Source organism: Schistocerca nitens, chromosome 5 (assembly GCF_023898315.1).
Source record: "Schistocerca nitens isolate TAMUIC-IGC-003100 chromosome 5, iqSchNite1.1, whole genome shotgun sequence".
NCBI classification, from domain to species: domain Eukaryota; kingdom Metazoa; phylum Arthropoda; class Insecta; order Orthoptera; family Acrididae; genus Schistocerca; species Schistocerca nitens.
Window position 1 is genome coordinate 734,149,882 of NC_064618.1, and position 24,696 is coordinate 734,174,577.

A 24,696-nucleotide genomic window follows, 5' to 3' on the forward strand; every position below is an offset into this window, starting at 1 on the left:
ACCAACATGCAGTCCTGATGGTCAAGTGACCATTTCAGTCATGTGGTGTTAACACTGGCACATGCATGAGTCATCAGCTGCAGAGACCAATCATTAGGAGTGTTCAGTGCACTGTGTGTTCAGGCACACTTGTACTCTGCCCAGCATTAAAGTCTAATGTTAGTTCTGCCACAGTTCACCACCTGTCCTTTTCTACCAGTCTTCCCAACCTACGACGTCCGACATCTGTAACAGGGGGGGTGGCCGCCCAGCTCCATGACGTGTTCTGTTTCGAGTTCATGTATGGCTATAATGCTGTAACTCTTGAAGACTGTTAACAAGTGGTATGAGCCATCAAAAAGTGGAAGAAGACGAGCAACATTTTGGGCATCCATTAACCTCAAAAACAGAAGAAAATATGCAAAAAGTGGCACAAATTGTTCATTCAAGTAGGGTAATAAGTATTCGAGCCTGCCGAATATGAGATTTAGTGAGTGTGAAATTTGTTTTCAGACTTTTGGATGATGAGCAGAACGAAAATCATGTGTCAGTTTGCACAGAGTTGAAAGATTGTTTTCATCAAATCTGGACTTCATGTCCAAAATTGTAACTGGAGATGAAACTTGCATCTATGGGTACGATCCTGAGATGCAAATTCAGAGTTTCCAATGGAAAACCAAAGTATCTCTTCACACTAAACAGACACACAAGTCAAAATTAAATATCAAAGTCACATTCATTGTTTTTGATATTGAGGGTGTGTCAAACTTGCATGAACATTGTATATAGCAAAGGACTCAGATTAATGTTGCACATTGCCCATCACTTGCGATACCATTGTAAATTTCAAGTTAAGTATTGTTAATCTGATTTATTGAAATAAAACTACTAATGTTACTTGCTTGAACTGATGTATATCATTCCAAGAACATCAGCATCCCTTAGGCACCCTATACGTGACGAGTGGGCAGGACCTCACAGAGGGCATAGTGCAATCAGAGTTCGTTACAAGGGGAACAACTGTGAGCATCAAATATTACAAGAGCATATTGCAAAAAAAAAAAAAAAAATTCTGACACCACTCCTAATGTTTCAGAGGGATACAACACAGCATCTGGACACCATTCCAAAAGAAGCCCTCCAGAAATGCTTCCAGTCATAGACTCAACGATGGGATAAGTGCACTGCTAGCCAAGGGCATTAATTTGAAGGAGATTAAATCAAATTCCACGTAAGCTTATTACTTTGTTTCTAATAAAATTATTCACTGTATTTCTTAATCACACCTCATACATGCTGACAGTGGTGTGTATTGTATGAATACATTGACATCCAACTATGTCTCCTGGGTGCTTCACTTTTTTTGATAGGCCGTGTATGAGCACCTAATTAATTATGCACAAAAGTGATACATAAACCATGAGAATATAATCAAATTAGAAACAGACCACACGAATACATTAGAGATGTATGAAATAACAGAAAAGAAAACAGTAGCAACATCTGCAGAGCTGGTTCAATATAGAGCACAGAATATAAAATCTTTACTATAAAAATTAACATTTGTTGCACAGGAAGGGAAAATTAGATAAAGTTTGGGCAAGCAGAGAAGTACAATTAGTGGCGATAAGGATATACCACAGAAAACATGCCACAAGAAATACAGGGCACTGGTAAGAAGTCAGAAGTAACAGCAGCTATAACTCAAATTCCAGATTAATAATAAATGAGGTATACTAACAATACAAATCAAAGATGGAATGTGAAAACTGGAAAAACAGATTACACACACACACACACACACACACACACACACACACACACGTCACAAGCAAAAATGAAAAAATAAAAACAATACCACAAGATAAGAGTTAATATCCTGACAAGTGAATCTCCCATTCAGAATAATCAAACTGAAATGAAGAAGTGAAAATATATTATTCCTCCCTCCCTAAAATGAAGAATCCATGTGATACATCAAAATCTTGAAAACTCCTGGGTGCTTATGGTGATGCTTTAGAAGTACTCTGAAATTTATTTAGAATTCCTGTATTTCAGTAACGTATAACTGTGTCTTGAACAGAGTCCAAAACACTTTCAGATACCTTTTTGAAACTACTACTGGATAGAATACAAATAACAAATATTCACTGTATACATGAACCACTCAAAATGTTGACAGGCACATAAACGGATTGGTCACCACTGCGGATGTACCATTCATGTGTGGCCGGACTATAAGGATGGCGGCTACAAAGAGGAGATACTATCGATGGCTGATAGACTTTATATGAACAGAGGTTTTTGTGGAGCCATTTGAGAAGTGGAGGTCAACGTCCAGGAAGGTGGTACACTAGGCTGATGAGGACCAGGTGAAAAAGATGAAAAGAGCTTTTAAGGCTGTGGAGTAATGAGGATAGAATGCTTTGATCTGGATCATGTTGATATCATCTATGAACCTGAACCACACAAGGGGTTCATAATCTCAGGTAGCTTAATCAGCTTGTTTTATAGGATGCTACGCAGATTCTCATAGCACTGCCTCCGATTTGTTTTTATATCGTCCCTCAAAGGGTACATACTTGTGGGTAAGAACATAGTTGGGCATGGGCATAAGGATGAGGTGATGGGTCTCGAGTCAGCAGGATGTTGGGAGAGGTAGTACTATGGCTGCAAGGTCAAGGGCAGGGGCAGTTTTGGTGTACAACAGCAATGAACAAGGCTCCGGGTCATACTGAGGTGAGCATAATAGACAAGATGAAGGGCTTGGTTTGTGTCCTCAGTGCTGGAAGTTTCACAAGAGGTGTGTGTTGGGTGTACTTGAGTGAGGAAGGAAACGGGTTTGAAGGATGATTAGATCAGGATCTGTTTTAAGCTGTGGATGGTAACACTTTCCTCCACCTTGGGGACTGTTTTTGTGAGGGGACCTGGGAATTGAGTATGACGCCAGGTTGGGGGTAAGGAATTTCTTTTAGGTAACCAGTGGGTGGTTGTTTGGGAGTGGGGGAGTTTCATAGCTGCACAGATTTATAACATGGCAGAGGTAAGGTTCAATGTTAGCTTTGATTATGAGAAATCAATGGTAAAAATTTGTTTCCATTGCACGGATCGAAAAAGTGTTCCCAATGCAGGAACCAAGTGAAGGTTAGCAAATTTTTGACCAGCCTAGCATGACTGAATTTTGGTGCAGCACTAAGGTGAGACCTTACGATAGGACTTACGCAGGATTAAGGTTGTTAGTGGACATATTGCCAACAGTGTCTTGCATGTGTTTGGGTTCTGGGTTTTGTGGTATAATGTGGTATAATAGCAAGGCAGGGTATATCATCTTGTTGAGCAATGGTGTTTTGGTATTGGAGTAGGATGAAAGTAAACTGGACAACTTTTATGAGATGGTGTGCGTGCTCTTCTAGGAGAGAACAGAGATAGTTTAGAGATGTCTGTGCCATGGGAATTTGGTTTTCTATTATTTGAGAGCAACAGGGACTGGTGGGATCTGAACATTTTTAAGTCGTCATGGAAGGATGTCTGGCATCCAAAGATGGGAATTTTTATGGCAAGATCATTTGGAGGATTTCATGGAATTGTCTGCATTTCAGGCATAGTATTTGGGATTGGTTGTAGCTAGGGATAGAGATGCTTTTCCGAACAGGCACAGTTCAGATGGAACCATGATCCAATAGAAGTGGTATGTACCCAAAAGGGAGAAAAAAGAAGTTATATATTCCTAAAGTATGACAACTGGAGGTTAGGTACAGCAGGTGAAGAGTGAATAGTAAACAAAGGAGGATTAAACTGAAATAAACACAGGGACAAATATACATGAGACAACTGTAAATGGATGTGTGTTTTGATAGTTATCTCTAAAAAAAGACCATAGTTCTATAGGTCAGCACTATTTTCAGTCTTGTACCTCTTGACCACTCAATGCATCAACTATATAGTCCTTCCCTTATTTACACTTTAAGATAAATAAGACCAGAATAAGTGATAACAACAATTCACAACTCTCAGTATTACAAGAAGTTTATCTGGCTTAATATTCTAGATATGCTGCACTGACTACTAAACTAACTGATAAAGAATCTGCTTGCAATCATTTAAAAATTCTAATGTTCTATTTTTATTATATTCATCTTTCATCAAAAGGTATCCCACTTTGGGACATGATCGATCCTAAGAAAGTAATTCCCCGTACTTCCTTTTTCCTGTAAGTACTGAAGAGCATTCTTAAGCCCTGTCAGCAATTGAGAAGATTTTAATATTGCGCTTTCTTGCCCAAATCTGCTGCATGTACAACAATTAATGACATGAAATGAACAGAAATGGAAAACTAAGTGAAATATTGCTTTGCCAATAAACTGAATATAGAAAAGAAGCATCCTGAGCGACATTACATAGAAGACTACTAAGAAAAAGATCGGAGACAATCTGAAACCTGTGCTGTTTGGTGTGCTCGTAATCCAATGAGTTGCAGAACACTAAAGCTGATCCTCTCTCTGACACAATAAACGGGTATGAGCTGTCAAATACATCAATTCCAGACTCTACCAGTTTAAGAACCATATCTGGATTCCAACAACCATGAGTAATACGGGGCTTGTCTTCTGGAAGTAACTTCTGAAACAGTAATGGTAAACGAACATCTCTATATGAGAAAATATCAATGAAGATGATAATACAATGATTTATTATGTCAACTGAACATATATTAAATATATGAATTGTAGTGAGCACAGAAAAGAATTTATTTTGAATATAATTATAGCTAAGTCCTGAACATAAGAAGCATGAAGAGCATTCCATCTTTTTCCAATAGGCAGTGAGATATTGTGGAGAGTGACAAAATACATTTAATTTGTGTGAATCACTAGGAAAAAAATCACAAATTTGATCAATGTTAGCAGTGTCGATCTCAAAGCATAATTCAACAAACCAGTCATCCGATGAATCTCACATACATTTCTAGCTTCTTTTGCATCTAAAATATTTCGTATTTGCAAACCTATCAAGAAAAGCTGACGTAGCATGGAAGTAGTAGTAAAAAGGTGGTGTAGATTAAATTGATCATAACAAATACAGGGTGTCTCAAAAGGTATGCTACAACTTCAGTGCCTTATAGCACCTAAACTAATTAAGATATTCACACCATGTTTGGCTTATGAGACTGACATGCAAAGTTTTGTTTGTGTGTGTTCCAGATTGTTGTGAATGAAGCATAATGACAATGGTTCAATATAAGGCTCAGTCTGTGGAATGTTTTATTCAGACCAAATCAGATACACAGTTTCATACGAATTCCCAAACATGATAAGGGAGCATCCACCCTTCCAGATATCAATACGCCAATGGTACAGGAATTTTATGCAGACAAGAAGTGTTAATGTGAAGCATCATACTAGATCACATGGGAGAAGTGACACTGACACAGAATGAATACAGTTGCCTTTCCAACGTTCACCACAAAAGTCTGTTCACAGGGCGCCACAGGACTGCAAATCCCAAGTGTTTCCTTCAGAAACATTTAAATGTACTGTTGCGCATACTGAAACAAGGTGACAAGCCACAATGTATGCCTTTCACTGTGGACGTTCTTCGCTGATTAGAGGAAGATGGAAATTTTCTAAATAACCAAATATTTCCTGGCAAAGCAATGTTCCACATGTGGGGTATGGTAAACAAACACAATGTTTGCATCCAGGGGACAACCAATCTGGATACTGTGATGGAAAGGGTATGTGAATGCGTAGTGTTGTTTGATGAGTGGTCACAATGTAGGACCATTTCCTTTCTCGGCAGGGGGAGGGGAACCACAGTTAATTCTAACAATTACCTTGAGATGCTGGAGCTGTTTGCATTGCAACAACTGGCTGACTGCCAAGAAACAATCTTTTCCAATAAGATGTAGCACTTCCACATTGAGCTCAGTCAGTATGGGATGTTCTAGACAAGGTATTTTCAGATCGCTGGATTGCCAGGGGTGTTCCAATTCCCTGGCCTCCTAACATTACACTAATGAACTACTTCTAAATGCCTGTCCCGCACATAAATGATTTACATAACTGAATAGTTGCTGCCATTGCCACAGTTGATGCGAACATGTTGTGACACGCATCGGTAGAGCCCGAATACAGACTAGATGTTGTGCATGTCACCAAAGGCATACATGTTGAAATTGATTGAACATCATAAAAACTATGTGTGATAGTGTGTCGTGTAAACCAAACATAGATTGATTGAACATTTTAATTAGTTTGGATATTATAACACATTATAATTGTAAGTACATTTTGAGACACCATGTATTTCTAGATATGAAAAGTTTAATTTCATTAGTCTGACGAAAGTCAATTCACACCATGGGATGATACTTATGAATTTTAAAAATGACAAAAAGGAACACAACAACTAACAGAACTCTTGACAGTAAAGAAACAAGTACAAGATAATTTAAGATAGTCCAAATTGTCAAATTTACATCATAGGACTGATGATGAATGGCATACAACAAATTTTCTAACAAAAAATACCGTTGACAGTATAAAGACTGTGGGATTACTTGTTTAGTTCTGTGACATAAAAAACGTATTTAATCGTAAAGCATAACACCTGCATTACTACTCACTAAATGAAATACTTTTCAGACTTACCACAGTCTCCTGGATCACTTCTCTGATGCTAGAGAATGTAATTTTCTCCACATCTGGTCCATTGGTATGTAGGCCATCAATAACGAAGCCAGATACAGGATGTTGAGATGCAGCTCTGGCCGATTCTTGTCTTGCGTGTACACTGTATCCTCCTTCAATTACTGCCAAGAGGCTACTGCTTTGTAATGTCTGAAAAACATCACATTTCATGAAGTGTGATGAAACGACATTGCTATGAGTAAATATAGCACAACACAAACTAATGTCTGTACTAAGTAACATTTCAAAAAAATTAAGAAAGACATATTTTACTTTAATGTGATTTGTTAAAAGTACCGAATTCTTATGCTGCTGAGCCCAGAATACTACAATCTGATTGCAGGATCCAACAATGAACTAACTAGTGTTTTGCTCCAGTAACAATTTCAGTATTAATCACTCAAAAGCTAGCCATTTCATAAAACATTGACACAGAGAGGTAGCTTGACTGGCATTTTCATCACTACCAGCAACTGGTAGTAGCACTCCATTTATATACCAGGAGGCCAAGCAAATCAAAAAAGGTTTTCCGTGTGCAAGGTTTTGGAGCCAGTGGCTCCTTCTTCCAACAGAAGGGTTGGAGGAGAAGGCCTGGAGAGGATTAGGAAAAGGGTTAGAGTTCAGAAAACCCATCCAGAACCCCAGGTCAGGGGAGACTTACCACATGGGATGAGAAGGAAAGACAGACTGTTGGGGACTGCACTGGCTCCAAAAGCCTGCATACATTGCACCTTCTTTTATATGTGTGTTCTCCTGCCACCGCTTGGTGGGTAGAAGTTTTTATCCATCCAATTACTTTGTTGTTGTTGCTGTTGTTGTGGTCTTCGTCTGAAGACTGGTTTGATGCAGTTCTTCATGCTACTCCATCCTGTGCAAGCCTCTTCATCCCAGTAACTGCTTACTGTATTCATCTCTTGGCCCCCCTTTATGATTTTTACCTCTCACACTCCCCCCAATAATAAGTTGGTGAGGCACTGATGTCTCAGAATGTGTCCTACCAACCAATCTCTCCTTCTAGTCAGACTGTGCCACAAACTTCTTTTTTCCCCAATTCCATTCAGTACCTCCTCCTTCATTACATGATCTACCCATCTAATCTTCAGCATTCTTCTATAGCACCACATTTCAAAAGCTTCTATTCTCTTCTTGCCTAAACTGTTTATTGTCCACATTTCACGTCCATATATGGCTACACTCCATACAAATATTTTCAGAAAAGACTTCCTGGCACTCAATGTTAACAAATTCTTCTTCTTTAGCAATGCCTTTCTTGCCATTGCCAGTCTACATTTAATATCCTCCCTACTTCAATAATCATCAGTTATTTTGCTGCCCAAATAGCAAAACTCATCTATTACTTTAACTGCATCATTTACTAATCTAATTCCCTCAGCACTGCCTGAATTAATTCAACTACATTCCATTAGCCTTGTTTTGCTTTAGTTTATGTTCATCTTATATCTTCCTTTCAAGACAGTGTCCATTCCATTCAAATTCTCTTCCAAGTCCTTCGCTGTTTCTGACAGAATTGCAATGGCATCAACAAACCTCAAAGTTTTTATTTCTTTTCCCTGGCATTTAATTCCTACTCCAAATTTTTCTTTTGTTTTGTTTATGTTTGCTCAATATACAGATTGAATAACATAAGGGATAGGCTACAACCCTGTCACATTCCCTTCTCAACCACTGCTTCCCTTCCATGCCCCTCGACTCTTATAACTGCCATATGGTTTCTGTACAAATAGTAAATAGCCTTACATCCCTATATTTTACCCCTGCCACCTTTAGATTTGAAAGCGAGTATTCCAGTCAACTTCGTCAAAAGCTTTCTCTAAATCTACAAATGCTACAAACGTAGGTTTGCCTTTCCTTAACCTATCTTCTATAAGAAGTTGTAGGGTCAGTACAGCCTCATGTGTTATAACATTTCTCCAGAATCTGAACTGATCCTCATCGAGGTTGGCTTCTACAAATTTTTCCATTCTTCTATAAAGAATTCGTGTTGTATTTTGCAACTGTGACTTACTAAACTGATAGTTCACTAATTTTCACACCTGTCAGCACCTGCTTTCTTTGGAATTGGATTTATTATATTTCTCTTGAAGTCCGAATATATTTCACCTGTCTTATACATCTTGCACATCAGATGGACTAGTTTTGTCATGGGTGGCTCTCCCAAGGCTATGAGTAGTCCTTGTATATGCCTGGCACCTTGTTTCATCATAGGTCTTTTAGTGTTCTGTCAAATTCTTCATGCAGTAACGTATCTCCCACCTCATCTTCATCTATGTCCTGTTCCATTTCCATAATATTGCCCTTAAGTACATTGTCCTTGTATAGGCCCTCTATGTACTCCTTCCACCTTTCTGCTTTCTTTCCTTTGCTTAAGACTGTTTTTCCACCTGAGCTCTTGATATTCATACAAGTCGTCCTCTTTTCTCCAAAGATCTCTTTAATTTTAGTGTGGGTGGCATTTATCTTTCCCTTAGTGATATATGCTTCTACATCCTTACATTTGACCTCTAGCCATTCCTGGCTCAGCCAATGTGTATTTCCTATCAATCTCGCTTTTTAGAAGTTTATATACCTTTTCGCCTGCATTTTTATATTTTCTCCTTTCTTCAATTACATTCAATATCTCTTTGTTAACCAAGAATTTCTAATAGCTCTCATCAATTTACCTACTTGATCCTCTGCTGCCTTCACTATTTCATCTCTCAAAGCTATCCATATTTCTCCTACTGTATTCCTTTCCCCTGTTCTTCACAGACAAAAAGTTTCTAATGCTCCCTTTGAAACTCTCTACAACCTCTACTTCTTTCAGTTTATTTCAGTTTATCAAGGTCTCGTCTCCTTAAATCTCTACTCAGTTTCTTGTGTTTTAATCTACAGTTCATAACCAATAAATTGTTGTCAGAGTCCACATCTGCCCATAAAAATGTCTTAAATTTAAAATCTGGTTCTGAAATCTCTGTGTTATCCTCATATAATCAATCTGAATCAATTTGGTGTCTCCAGTTCTCTTCCATGCATACAACCTTCTTTCATGATTCTTAAACCAAGTGGTAGTTATGAAAAAATTATGCTCTGTGCAAAATTCTACCAGGTGGCTTCCTGTTTCATTTCTTTCCCCCTAGTCCACATTCACAAACTATTTTTCCTTCTCTTCCTTCTCATACTAATGAATTACAGTCACTCTTGACTATTAAATTTTCATATCCCTTAACTATCTAAATAATTTATTTTATCTCATCATACATTTTTTCCGTCTCTTCATCACCTGCAGAGCAAGTTGGCACATAAACTAGTAGTACTGTGCTGGATGTGGGCTTCATGCCTATTGGCTGTAATGTGCTTAATATGCTGCTCATAGCAGCTTACCCACATTCCCATCTTCTTATTCATTATTAAACCTACTACCCCTATTTGATTTTGTGTTTATAACCCTGCATTCACCTGCTCCTCCTGCCACTGAACTTCAGTAACTTCCACTATATCTAACTTTAACCTACCCATTTCACTTTTTAATTTTCTGACCTACCTGCCCAATTAAGGGATCCGATATTCTATGCGCCGATTCATAGAATGGCAGCTTTGTTTCTCCTGATAACGACATCCTCCTGTATAGTCCCCGCACAGAGATCCGAATGGGAGAATATTTTACCTCCAGAATATTTTATCTAAAAGAACACCATCATCATTTAACCATACATGGCCATATCAGTCAATCATTCAGACTGTTGCACCTGCAACTACTGAAAGGCTGCTGCCCCTCTTCAAGAATCACACATTTTTCTGGCCTGTCAACAGATTACCCCCCCCCCCCCCCCCATTGTGGTTGCACCTACACTACAGCTATCTGTGTCACTGAAATATGCAAGTTTCTCCACCAACAACAAGGTTCCATGGCTCATTATATAGTCAAAAATTGATTATTTTTGTTACTCTATTAACAAAGTATCACAGATCCCTATATCTCTGCCTATCAATGTATTCTTAACTTTAAAGCCATAACTCCAACAGTTCAAACTCCAATTATTTTGAATGCCTTCATGTCTATGAGAGCAGCAGTGGCTTTTCTTATATTACTTGACAGGCCAAGCAACCTGAGTAACAAAAATAAGCACTAATAAAATTAAGCAGTTTCTTTTAACACTACTGTCTGTTTAATAAGTGGTACATCACAATGCTCATCATATCATCATAGTACTGTCCATTTCATATCCACAGCTGGGTAATAGCATCCTTCAGATTTTGCCATGCATTTCTGTGTATAGCTTTATGCTTCTTGTTACTGCTGCATGTTTTTAGTGTCATCCACCCATGTTTCACTAGGTCACTGTCTTAGTCTTTTGTTATTTCTTGGCATCCAGTGAAATACAGGTGTCTACACTGAAATGCCGTGTTTTCTGAGGCAGTTTAAAAATAGTAAATCTTTCTTTGTTTCAGGTCTGACTTGTCTGTTGGGTGCGAAATGATCTAAGTGGCTGCCTCATTTTTATCAACGTTCGACACGTTTTTTCACTGTTGTCTGCCCAAGCGAAAATAGCATCAGTTCAGGAAAAAGTACAAACTGTGCTTTGGTATGCAGCGTTTGAACCCACTGTGATGGTGCAAAAGCAGTTTTGTTCTTTTTGCAGGGAAACAGCACCCAACACAAAGAGGATAAAAGCATGGCGCAAGCAGTTTCTGGATACTGGCAGCATTCTGAAGCAGCATGCAGAGGGTCACCATAGCTTAGCTCTGAAAAACAAGTTGAGAATGTTTGCCATGCGTTCTAACTAAGTCCATGCAAATCATTTCACCAGGCTTCAAGGGAACTACACATGCCAAGAGCAACTGTTTGTAAGGTCTTCGAAAGGTGGTTGTATCTATATTCATACAAGGTGCTGATTCTGCAGCCATAAAGTCTGCAACAGTGATATGGATTTCCACTTGAAATGTTTAACCGAATCGACCGGAAATGTGCTTTCTTATCAAGTGTTATGTTTTCTGGTGAGGCCACATTCCATGTCTCTGAAACTGTGAATAATTGTAACGTTCACATTTGGGTGTCACGGAATTCACTGGGAAAAGGTGTGCAAGAGCACGAAAGTGAATGTTTGGAGGAGACTTTTGTGCAACAATGTAACTGGACTGTTCTTTGCTAACGAGACTGTCACAGGAATGATGTCCATAGACTGTTGGATATGTTTGCTTTTCCTGAGGCTGAAGACCTGTAACCAAGCCTTTGGTTGCAACAACATTGTGCCCCACATCACTGGTCATTGGCTGTTTGGACAACTCAAAATCAAACATTTGCAGGGCACTGAATTGGATGAGATGGACCCATGAATTGGCCTCCTTGATCTCCTGTTATCACTCCAATTGATTTATTATTATTATTATTATTATTATTATTATTTTCTTTTCCCCCTGGAGCTACGTGGAAGACAGGATGTTTGCCACTGCAGTGCAGGACCTTCAAGACTTCTTACTCAGAGTGGAAGTTATAGGCACTATCCTTCCGGACATACTGCAAAGGACCTGGATGGAAACTGAATACAGACTACACATTCTTAGTGTCACTGCTGAGGCTCAAGTGTAAGTGTTTTGATTTGATTTTTTAACTTAACTTGACATACAAATTATTTTTGAGAAGGAAATAAATTGATTTCATTTAATTTTGTGTTGAGAGCAATTTGAATATAGCATTTTGATACAGACACCATGAACTTTTGTGATCCATCTACCATCTATTCACATGGCTATATGACTACCAACATCCCTTTCATGTTCATTACTCTCACATTAATATCTTTTACTCCAGTATACTGTCAATTATCTCTCACAAATACCAATATGAACCTTCAAATTGCCTGATGAGCAAAAATTAGTAAAACCCTACTTACTTTGTCTAATGCCCTCAAAGACATTTTTACCATTCTGTCCATTTCTTTTGCTATTCAGCCAAGTCTTCTGAATATAAAAACTCCTCAATTAGCTCTGAGACTTCACCGTTACTTTGCACTATTTTTTTCTGAAGCGCTGATAACAGATTATTTTAGACTTATGATAACTGATTTCCAGGTCTACTTTTAAACTTGCTTTATTAAGTTGTTCTATTTGCTCAAGACACATCAGCAAACGAAGGTGGTTCATATATGTTCCAGTAACATATTCTTTCTTCATTTTCCCAGTCCAATGTTCTGAATACCCACCAGGTTAGCCAAGAGCACTAATGCACCGCTGCTTCCTGAACTCAGGTAGGCGCGCTGGCCCCCGATCAAATCCACCCAGCGGATTGAAGACGAAGGCCGATGTGCCAGCCAGCCCAGATGTGGTTTTCAGGCAGTTTTCCACATCCCACTAGGTGAATACCAGGCTGGCCCCCAGGTCCCACCTCAGTTACACGACACACAGACATCTGAACATGTTCACACTATTCCATGGATTACACTAGATGCAGACAGCTGGGGTGCACTAATTCCGTCCTGGGGGCTACGGGGTGGCGGCAGGAGGGGTATCTGGCCACCCCTTAACATTAACCTTGCCAAATCCAACCCTAACCATGCTAACTGGCGAAACCATGGGATAAAGGCACAAACATAAGAAGAAGAATGCTCTGAATACTCCAAAACTCTTTCAACTGAGAATTTTGGCTATCGAGATGAAGTCTAATGGAAATCTAGTACAAACATGAACTTTCTTCAGAGTATTACCATAAGGAGAGTCAACTGATTTGTTACTCATGTGCTATTAATACAGATTCATTCAAAATGGGGTCAAAATATTTCTCAGAAGTTATGACTCACAGGCATAGTAACAATTCAGACTCAATGCTCATGACTCACATGTAGCCTGTTGTTACCACCATATAGCAGAGTAGCAGATACGCACAACAAGAAGACTGTCACAAATAAGCTTTCGGGCAGCAAGGCCTTAGTATTTAAAAAAACACAAACACACACACACACACACACACACACACTAACTAATGAAAACACAACTTATACACATGTGACTGCAGTCTCTGGCAACTCAACTGAAGCCAGAAATGGCCTGTTGTGCTATATCCACATCTGGAGCCACATTGTTCCTGTGCCAGACTGACATCATGAGTTTTTTTTCTAGGTGATTGGTGATAATGTTTGTGAAAATTTAAAGTAAAGCAATTAGTGCATTGTTCCAGTCTTCGAGAAGTATCTTCTGGCATGCACATTCAATAAATAATTTTGCAGGCTCCTTTTGCATTAATTTTCCTTCCCATTCCACCATTCTATTGAGCTACCGTAATCTTCATCTAACTTTCCTTTCTTCATACCTCAAATTAGCTTTCTATATCTCATCTGTCATTACTTCGTGAATAATATATTTGCATTAGTAACCATCTTTGTTTAAGATTCCCCCCCTTGAACTACACAACCAGTTTAAGAAATCTTTGAAAGTTTATAAATGTTTTTTCACTTCTTAACTGCTATACTAACTGTTGTCTTAATTGACAAAATGTGAAGCCCACAAAAAGTAAATTTTGGTACTGTTTTCTTCACACACTTATTTTTTTCAAATGTTTCTACCTCTCAAACTTACTTGATGGAGCAGACATGTACTAGAATCATTTCCCTCCCTCTTCATTCTGTTTCAGCATGGTGTGCAGGAAAAAAAATGGTACCTCTCTGTCTGTATTCAAATTTATCAATTTAATTGTCATGGTCATTATGCTAAAACTGGAGAAAGTAGTACATTTCTTAGTTCTTACTGGGATGTAACACATCAGAGCTTTTGAGAGTAGAGTCTCTACGGGGTGCATAGAACCAAATTTCTGAATTTTATTGAGTTCCAGAAACACAAAAAAGAGCAGTTGCTTGAAAAATACACTGTCTGACAAAAAATGTGAAGCACATGGAGCGGCTGAGGAAAAGAAAATGGAACTGCATAGGTTAAGGGGGACTTGAAATTATTTCAGTCATTACATTATCGAGCCAAATGTATAAAGAACTTGTCAGTATCAGCCCACATATCACTACGACATTGCACCTCCTCTGAACTGGATGTATGCACTGATTTGGCAGGGAAGACATTGTATCCTTTCCTGAAGCAAGCTGGTATACAACTGTTGTATCTGGTCCTTGGTATCCTGGGTACTAGCACTGAGATGAAGTTGAAATCCAAGCTGGTCCCACACATGTTACATCAGGGACAGATATGGGGATTTTGTTGGCCATGAGAGTCTGTCGAAATCGTGTAGTCAGTTCATACAAACATTTAGCATGTATGGATGTGCAGCATTTTGCAACAGTATCATGATGTCATTTTTCAGCACGAGAGATAATACACGAGACTGTAGGCTATCCGTGAGATACCACTGTGCCGTCAAAATTCCCTCAGTCACTACCAGCCGTGACCTAATGTTACATACGATGTCTCCCCACACCGCGACACCAAGAGTAACACTGCTGTGCTTCCCCAAAACATTGAAACAATGGGATCTCTTCTGTGGTCAACGCCAGACTCGTCGACAATAAGCATATAGGGTAATGTAGAACTGTGGTTCATTGCTGAATACAGTGCAGCATCATTATCAGCAAGCCATTCTTCTCATCAGTCACAGCACCACTCTAAATAAAAACATTTGCACTGTGATGTTAAAAGCAGTTTACTCACGGTGTGGTAATCACCTGTTCTGGCCGCTGCTACTCTCTGGCCAATGGAATGGGATGACATAGAATCCTGCATGGAGTCCATTACTTGTTCTCGAATGGTCTAGGGTTCCCGGCAGTGTAAGGTGCACAATATGGCGATCTTCCTTTTATAGCAGTCAGACACGGTCGACCAGAATCTCACTGATTATGCCTCCCCACAAGCTCCCATGCAGTCCATCATCTAGTTAGTGCCACATCCAAATGCCCCACAAATCTGGATATTTCCTGATTCGACTAACCGGCCATATGGAGGCACATAACGACACCCCATTCAAACTCTGTTAGGAGCTGATAATGCTGTCTCACACCAGTTCACGACACCTCTGTGTCCTTCACAGTGATCACTTAACATGTGACACTATTCATGCCCTTTATAACCCTACCAGGTCTGGTGACAACACTACAGATGGGGCACTAATGCACTCTGGTGACCATTCTATCTGTTACAGAGAACTTTAGCTTTACTTATTTCCACACCCATCAATGGTGTGGATGTATATGAAGTTACATAGACATCCCCCACACCCTCTGGGTGCTTCACTTTCTTTGTCGGGCAGTGTAGTTTTACAAGTTCTTACAATAAATATCTACGATGTTAACCTTCCCATATCTCAGCTAGCAAATACTTCACGGTTGTCAATGATTCCAGTGATTACTGATTGTGTATACATATAATATTGGGTCTTTTTGACTAATAACATAGTTTTCTTTATATTTATTTACTATGGCTGTATGCCCACCTTTGCACTAACTGCAGTTCATCATGAACTTGAAGCCTTTTGTAACAATTTTCTAACAACGAAATCTCCTTATGTACACTACTGGCCATTAAAATTGTTACATCAAGAAGAAATGCAGATGATGAACGGGTATTCATTGGACAAATATATTACACTAGAACTGACATGTGATTACATTTTCACGCAATTTGGGTGCATAGATCCTGAGAAATCAGTACCCAGAACAACCACATCTGGCAGTGATAACGGCCTTGATATGCCTGGGCATTGAGTCAAACAGAGCTTAGATGGCGTGTACAGGTACAGCTGCCCATACAGCTTCAACACGATACCACAGTTCATCAAGAGTAGTGACTGGCGTATTGTGACGAGCCAGTTGCTCGGCCACCATTGACCAGACGTTTTCAATTGGTGAGAGATCTGGAGAATGTGCTGGCCAGGGCAGCAGTCGAACATTTTCTGCATCCAGAAAGGCCCGTACAGTACCTGCAACATGTGGTCATGCATTATCCTGCTGGAATGTAGGGTTCTGCAGGGATTGAATGAAGGGTAGAAACACGGGTCGCAACAGATCTGAAATGTAATGTCCACTGTTCAAAGTGCCGTCAATGGGAACAAGAGGTGACCGAGATGTGTAACCAATGGCACCCCATACCATCATGCCGGGTGATATGCCAGTATGGCGATGACGAATGCACGCTTCCAATGTGCATTCACTGCGATGTCGCCAAACACGCATGTGACCATCAAGAGGCTGTAAACAGAACCTGGATTCATCCGAAAAAAAAAAAAAAATGACATTTTGCCATTTGTGCACCCAGGTTCGTCATTGAGTACACCATCGCAGACGCTCCTGTCAGTGATGCAGTGTCAAGGGTAACCGCAGCCACAGTCTCCGAGCTGATAGTCCATGCTGCTGCAAATGTCGTCGAACTGTTCGTGCAGATGGTTGTTGTGTTGCAAACGTCCCCATCTGTTGACTCAGGGATCGATACGTGGCTGCATGATCCATTACAGCCATGCAGATAAGATGCCTGTGATCTCGACTGCTAGTGATACGAGGTCTTTGGGATCCAGCACGGTGTTCCGTATTACCCTCCTGAACCCACCAATTTCATATTCTGCTAACAGTCATTGGATCTCGACCAACACGAACAGCAATGTCGCGATACGATAAACCGCAATCACGATAGGTTACAATCCAACTTTTACTAAAGTCGGAAACGTGATGGTACGCATTTCTCCTCCTTACATGAGGCATCACAACAACATTTCACCAGGCAACATCGGTCAACTGCTGTTTGTGTATGAGAAATTGGTTGGAAAATTTCCTCGTGTCAGCATGTAGGTGTCGCCACCGGCGCCAACCTTGTGTGGATGCTCTGAAAAGCTAATCATTTGCATATCACAGCATCTTCTTGCTGTCGGTTAAATTTCACGTCTGTGGCACGTCATCTTCGTGGTGTAGCAATTTTAATGGCCAGTAGTGCACAATTGTGTCAGTTGAAAACTTCTTCAAAAAGCTCATTGCCTGCTAAGTTGCTTGCATATATTGTGAACAACGATGGTCCTAAACCGCTTCTCTGAAAAAAATACTGGACATTGATTTTCCTTCTGATGATGTTTCCCCTTTCAGAATGACTTACTGGGTTCTGTTTGCTAGGGAGTCTTCAGTTCATTCATATATCTGCTCAGATATTCTGTAGGCACATATCTAGTTTACTAGGTAATGGTTTAGCATTTTATTGGAGGCATTTTACAAGTCAGAAAATATAATATCAACTCTGACTCCATTGCATACGCCATGGCACTCCGAACTTTGTGAACAAGCAGACTAAACTGAGTTTTACGCCTTTGTGGAACTACAATGAGGTGAAAAAAGTCTTAGGATAGTGACATGCACACATGCAGATGGCAACAGTATCACATACACAAGGTATAAAAGGACAGTGCACTGGTGGAGCTATCATTTTCACTCAGATAATTCATGTGAAAAGGGGTATGATGTGATTATGGCTGCACAGTGGGAATTAACAGATCTTGAACGCGGAATGGTAGTTGGAACTAGACTTATGGGACATTCCATTTCAGAAATTGCTAGAGAAGTCAATATTCAGAGATCCTTAGTGTCAAGAGTGTGCTGAGAACACTGAATTTCAGGCATTACCTCTGATCACAGACAACACAGTGGCTGACGGCCTTCACTTAACGACCAAGAGCAGCGTGATATGCATAGAGTTGTCAGTATCAAAAGACAAACAACATTAAATGAACAACAGAAATCAACATGGGACATATGATGAACATACCTGTTAAGACACTGTGGTGAAATCTGATGTTAGCAGGCTATGGCAGCAAATGACCAATCTGAACGCCTTTGCTAACAGCACAATATTGCCTGCAGTGTCTCGCCTGGGCCCTAGTTCGGTTGGGCCCTAGACAACTGGAAAATTGTGGCCTGGTCAGATGACTCCAGTTTTCAGTAGGTAAGAGCTGATGGAAGGGTTCAAGTGTGCCACAGACTCCATGAAGCCATGGAACCAGGATATAAACTAGGCACTGTGCAAGCTGATGATGGCTCCACAATGGAGCTGTGTTTACATGGAATGTACTGGGTCCTCTGAACCAATCATTGACTGTAAATGGGTGTGTTCAGCTGCTTGGAGACCATTTGCAACCATTCATGGAGTTCATGTTGCCAAATAATGATGGAATTTTTATGGATGACAATGCATCATGTCACTAGGCCATAATTTTTCACGACTAGTTTGAGGAACATTCTGGCCTCCCGGATTGCCCAAGATGAATTCTTTGAACATTTATGGGACAGAGTCGAGAAGTCAGTTCATACAGAAAATCCTGCACTGGCCACATTTTTGCAATTATGGACAGCTATAGAAGCAGCATGGCTCAGTATTTCTGGAGTGGACTTCCAATGACTTGAGTCAATGCCATATTGAGTTGCTGCATTATGCCGGGCAAAAGGAGATCCAACACAATATCAGGGGGTAGGTATCCCATGACTTTTGTTACCTTAGTGTACAATGCTTCTTACTGAGGAGCTTGTTGTTTTGAAAAAAGTCATCACATACAAGCATAATGCATGTTCCACAATCATTTTGCAAGTTGCAAAGACATAAGTAGAATCTCACCCAAGTTGGCCGGTACCGATACGTCAAATTTATTCAATATCAGGCATGTTGAAACGTATCAGTGTCTTATTCTTATGCTTCAGTGAGGATTTGTTTCCTTGTTTGCTGGCTTTTGGAACAGCAATGAAACTCCATCTCATTTCCATTCAATGCTCAAATAGTCATACTGAAAACTAAGGATTGCTTTCTTCCTGTGTACAGATGATACAGCAGATAACTATGCCCACAAAGAATGCTGAAAATCAGAGCAATGCAATGTACTTTACCTATATATTAATGGATCAAAACACTTAAATTTTGCTGAACATGGGTTGCTTTCCTGTGTACGTGACTAAGACTTTGACACTGAAGCTGACACAAACTGCACACACCTTTGATGCCTTATGCCTCCGAACACAGTGTTTAAGAAACTCGGATGTGCGATCAACACACTTCCGCGTACGTTTTTTGCTGCTATGGATATCCGTATCACCATCACAGAGTGCTTGGTACATGTCAGGCTGGAAGGCTTCAATCAGATCCATGTACCTGAAACAAATTTTATTGTTGAAGCTAAACCTACACTTACAACAATCGCTATATGTATTTCAGACATTTGAATGAATATTTATTACAGAATACAACTAATTTTACTAACAGTACAATATATAAAATTTTACTGAAATGGACACCCACAACAGAATATGAACCTCTCTCTTTCACTCTTTTGGCTTAAATTTTGCAAAAGATGAACAAGGTAATGTTACTGAATGGTATTTTAGATTTAACTCATTCTCCCTCTAGAGTTGTGATAATGTCACACACAACAGTAAATCAATGCTCTTGTAAATCAACACTTAACTTCCAACAGTGAAGTGTTACTTCTAGTTCAAACTGTACTCCTGATTTGCTTGAGAAATCAAAGGTATATTCTTTATTCGTCACTGACCACTTTCAGTTACCTTTTGTCATTAAATAAGCTACATATACATGACAAGAGTATTTTCTAACCTAATTCCAGGAAACTCAGGCTACTCTTACATCGATGTTAATAAAACTTAATGCAAATGCTACTTTATTTTATAAATATAAATATCTGCTACAATGTAGATCGAGCATTTAAAAAACAATTATGGTTCTTAGACGTTAAAAGACAGATTGAGCAGCCTTGGATAATTAATCAAAAATATTTAGAAAAGTAATTTTCTAAGCCTAATTAGTCTTCGAGAATCTCTATCCTGGAATATGAACGTCCAAATTTCTCAAGGTGTTGCAATAATAAATGTTTTTATTGGCACCTTCCTCAAACACTGTTGTCACATAAAGTAATGCAACATAAACGACGATGTTTGCATTGGTTCTTCAGCACAATAAAGGACGTACATAGATTCCTTAGGATTAACTCGGTCCTGTAGTTTCAGAATTTCATCAAAATGACAAAAGTGTCTGCAACTCATTATGCTAAAAAGTAATCGAGACTGGAAAATCCAATGTATACCACCCTTAGATGACCAATAATGACTGCATCCTTTAGTTTCTGCAGAAAGCAGAACACAGTCATGTTATTCTTTCACAGACAATGACTAACACAACTGCCTAATTTTAATTTGAAATCTATATCTTACAGATACATTAATTTACTTTCATTTCCTGTATTTAGTCTTAGAATCATGTGGTTTGTTTTACCACAGCTGCAAATGAGTTCATTAAGATGAAAATTAATTCACTGTCGACTACTGTTTATTTATTTATTTATTTTTTATTTACATGTCTAGTTTTGTAGGACCAAATTAAGGAGCAAAACTCCAAGGTCATGGAACATGTCAGTACATGAAATTACAAAATAAAAGTATTAGCAGATAAAATAAAATGTTTATGAACAAAAAAAAAAAAACCATAAGTTTAAGTAAACATAATCAACAATGTAACATAAGAATCAGCTTAATTTTTCAAGGAACTCCCCAACAGAATAGAAGGAATGACTCTTCAGTTTCAATTTGGAAGTGTGTGGATTACTGCTAAGATTTTTGAATTCTTGTGGTAGCTTATTGAAAATGGATGCAGCAATATACTGCACACTTTTCTGCACAAGAGTTAAGGAAGTGCAGTCCAAATGCAGATTGGATTTCTGCCAAGTATTAACTGAGTGAAAGCCGCTAATTCTTGGGAATAAACTGACATTGGTAACAAGAAACGACAGTAAAGAATATATATATTGAGAGGCCAATGTCAAAATACCCAGACTAGTGAACAGGGGTCGACATGAGGTTCACGAACTTACACCACTTATTGCCCAAACTGCCCATTTCTGAGCCAAAAATGAGAAGAGTTGCCATATGGTAATGTTTTAATGCTGTGGTCATCTGGATAAGGCTACTGGATGACCTAGACAAGCGTTTATTGCAACTAATGGAAGGAATGTCCTCGTAGCATTCCTTTTGATAGTTTCAATAAATGATTCACATAGTTATACAGAAGATCACCCAATTGACAGGGATGGTGATGATCATAACACTTTATAAATAGATAGGATGTTGCAGGAAACATCACTTCAAAAATGAAATTAGGAAATTGTTTAATTATTCTTTAATTTTTTGATAAGGAATTGTCAATGTTGTAGTACTGCAGAATTTATAAAGGATTGTACCCACTATTTCATGTGTTAACAGATTCTAACAAGTGAGTGGCCACTTTAACACACCCTGTACTTACTCATAGTGTTATATTCTGTTGGAATAATTCTGATTTCTTACAAATGTTTTGAAAATACATACTTCATCACTCTGTTTTTTAAAACTTTTAAAGCATCATACACTCAAAATAAAATCACAGAAAATTTATTTGTAAATACAAGAATTATATTTCAATGCATTCATGATTTAGTCCATAACAATCATTTGATTATTTGTGTGGAAGATCAAGGTTCTAAGCACAAATCTCATGAATGTTTTAACAGTTAATTTCACATATATTATATAGTATGAGGGTGTGGTGAAAATTAATGCTTCCAAATTTTTTATTCTGTTCTCAACATGGACTAGGTATTACATGTCATGTATATTTCTCTGTCCAACCCCCGCTTTGCTGATGCAAGATGCAACCATCTGCCATTAGAGGGCTCCGAATTGCAGCATGTAACATGGCTGTGTGCAACATAACTACTGTGTGTTGGTGTGAGAAAACTTAAAATCATGAATTCAAAGACTTCATCCACACATGAAGCACCCACTTCTTCAGCATGACAATGCCAGACCACAATGAGCACTGCGACATCTGCAACAATCTGACATTTTGGGTTCACTGTCATTGAGCATCCTCCACACAGTCCCAACTTGGCACTATCTTATTTTCATCTGCTTCAATGACAATATTATGAAGAACAGATTACAGCTCACCGTATAGTGGAGATGATATATCACAGATAGGCACAACAAAAAGACTGCTAACAAGTGAGCTTCAGTCCAAGTTTAAAGTAGGGGGAAAAAAAAGAAGCACAGACGCACACACATTCACGCAAGTACAACTCACACACATGACCACTGTGTCTGGTTGCCAAGGCCAGACTGCGAGCAACTGCATATGAATATGATGGTAGAAGCAATTTGGGTGGTGGAGGAGGGGGATGGACAGCAGGGCTGGGGTGGGGGATGGTAAAGTGCTGCTTCTGGGAGCATACAGGGATGAGTGTGTGTGGGGAGGCAGAGCAGCGGGGGGGGGGGGGGGCAGGGTGCTGTTGGGATGTTAAGAGGGGGGAGCAGAACAAGGGCGAAGAGAAAAAGACTGTGGTTGCATTAGTGGAATTGAAGGCTGTGTAGTGCTGGTGTTGGAGCAGGGAAGGGGACAAATGGGTGAAGGACAGTGGCTGTCAGAAGTTGAAGTCAGAGGGTTTATAGGTACATAGGATATACTGCAGGAAGAGTTCCAACCTGTGCACTTCAGAAGTCATTGTTGAGGAGGGTGGCTTGTTGGGTTGAGGAGGGCCACATGGAGCCAATGGGGGAGAAAATGGGATTCTGGAGGAATGTGGGTAAGGTGTCGTCACTCTTGTTCCATATCATGAAGAAGTCAACAATGAATCTGAACCAGGTGAGGCAACTGGGATTCGGGGAGGTTAGGAAGGATTCCTCTACATGGCACCCGAATATGTTAACACAGGATGATGCGATGCAGCTGCCCATTGCTGTATCACAGATCTGTTTGTAGGTAATACCTTTAAAGGTGAAGTAATGCAAAGTGAGGATATAGTTGGTGATAGTGACCAGGAAGGAGGTTGTGGTTTTGGAATCTGTTGGGCGCTGGGAAAGGTTGTGTTCAATAGTGGTAAGGCTGTGGGCGTTAAGGATGTTAGTGTAAAGGCAGGTGGCATTAACAGTGATGAGCAGGGGACTGTGTGGTAAATGAACAGGAACTAAGGAGAGTGGGTGAAGGAAATGGTTGGTGTCTTTTATATAGAAGGATAGGTTGCTGGTAATATGCTAAGCCTGTTGGTCTACGAGAGCAGACATTCTCTCAGTGGCAGCATGGTGACCGGCCACAATGGGGTGTCCTGGCTGGTTGGATTTATGGACTTTAGGAAGCATGCAGAAGGTAGGAGTGTGGGAAGTTATAGGGGTGAAGAAAGAGGCAGACTCAGGGGAGAGATTCTGGTATGGCCCTAAGGTTAGAGGAGGGTCTGGAGTTCCTGTTGGATTTCTGAAATGGGGTCATTGTGGCAGGATTTGTAGGTGGATGAATCTGACAGCTGGTGGAGTCCTGTCAGGCAGTCCCTGCGGTTCAAAACCATAGTAGCGGAACCTTTATCAGCAGATAGGTTTATAACATTGGGATAAGTTTCTAGGTGGCGGATTCAGTTCTTTCTGTGGATGTAAGGTCAGTTCACATGTTGAGGGGCTTATGCAATGATGGTGAGGTGAGGTTTGAGGTTAAGAAATCGAGAGTGATTTGGGGGTAAGAGGGTGGATCATGGTTGGATGGAGGAGTGAACTCATTCAGGCAGGATTCAACATTGGTTTTGGGACGAGCCTGATAGGTAGGGTTGGTGGTGAAAAAGTATTTCCACTGTTGGGACCTGGAGAGGAAGAGAAGGTTTTTACCAAGTCCAGCATGGCTGAATTTGGGAGAGGGGCAAAGGTTGAGGCCTTTGGGAGGAACTGATACTGTTGTGGGACTAAGGCTTTTGGGGGAATGATTCGTGTCTGTGTTTCAGGCCTGTTTAAGTTCTGGTTTCAGTATGGTGGTGAGAGGGAGTTTCTGAGACTGTGGTACATGTAGGTCTATGCAGAGTTTATCAGCTACAAGGGGATGGCTTAAGGGGGAAGAGGTTTGGAGATTGTTGTAGAGGTGGTAGATAGTTGTAGTGCAAGATGGGGAGTAGGAGGTGAACACATTGGAGAGCTGAGGTGGTGTTGTGTATGCTGCTCTAGGTCCTGAAGGATAAGAGTTTCAATGTGAGCATTGGGAAACAGCTTCAGTGGAA

General features: G+C 39.8%; 1 protein-coding gene across 1 annotated transcript in view; it reads right to left on the reverse strand.

Moving 5' to 3' along the window:
- Positions 1–24,696, reverse strand: part of LOC126259755 (queuine tRNA-ribosyltransferase accessory subunit 2) — a 109,910-nt gene that overhangs the window by 43,636 nt on the left and 41,578 nt on the right. Inside the window, exons 4-6 of the mRNA XM_049956746.1 lie at positions 19,613–19,769; positions 6,630–6,818; positions 4,418–4,599 (exon numbers count right to left, since the gene is read on the reverse strand). Coding sequence (XP_049812703.1) covers positions 4,418–4,599; positions 6,630–6,818; positions 19,613–19,769 — 528 coding nt within the window. The remainder of the gene's footprint in view (positions 1–4,417; positions 4,600–6,629; positions 6,819–19,612; positions 19,770–24,696) is intronic.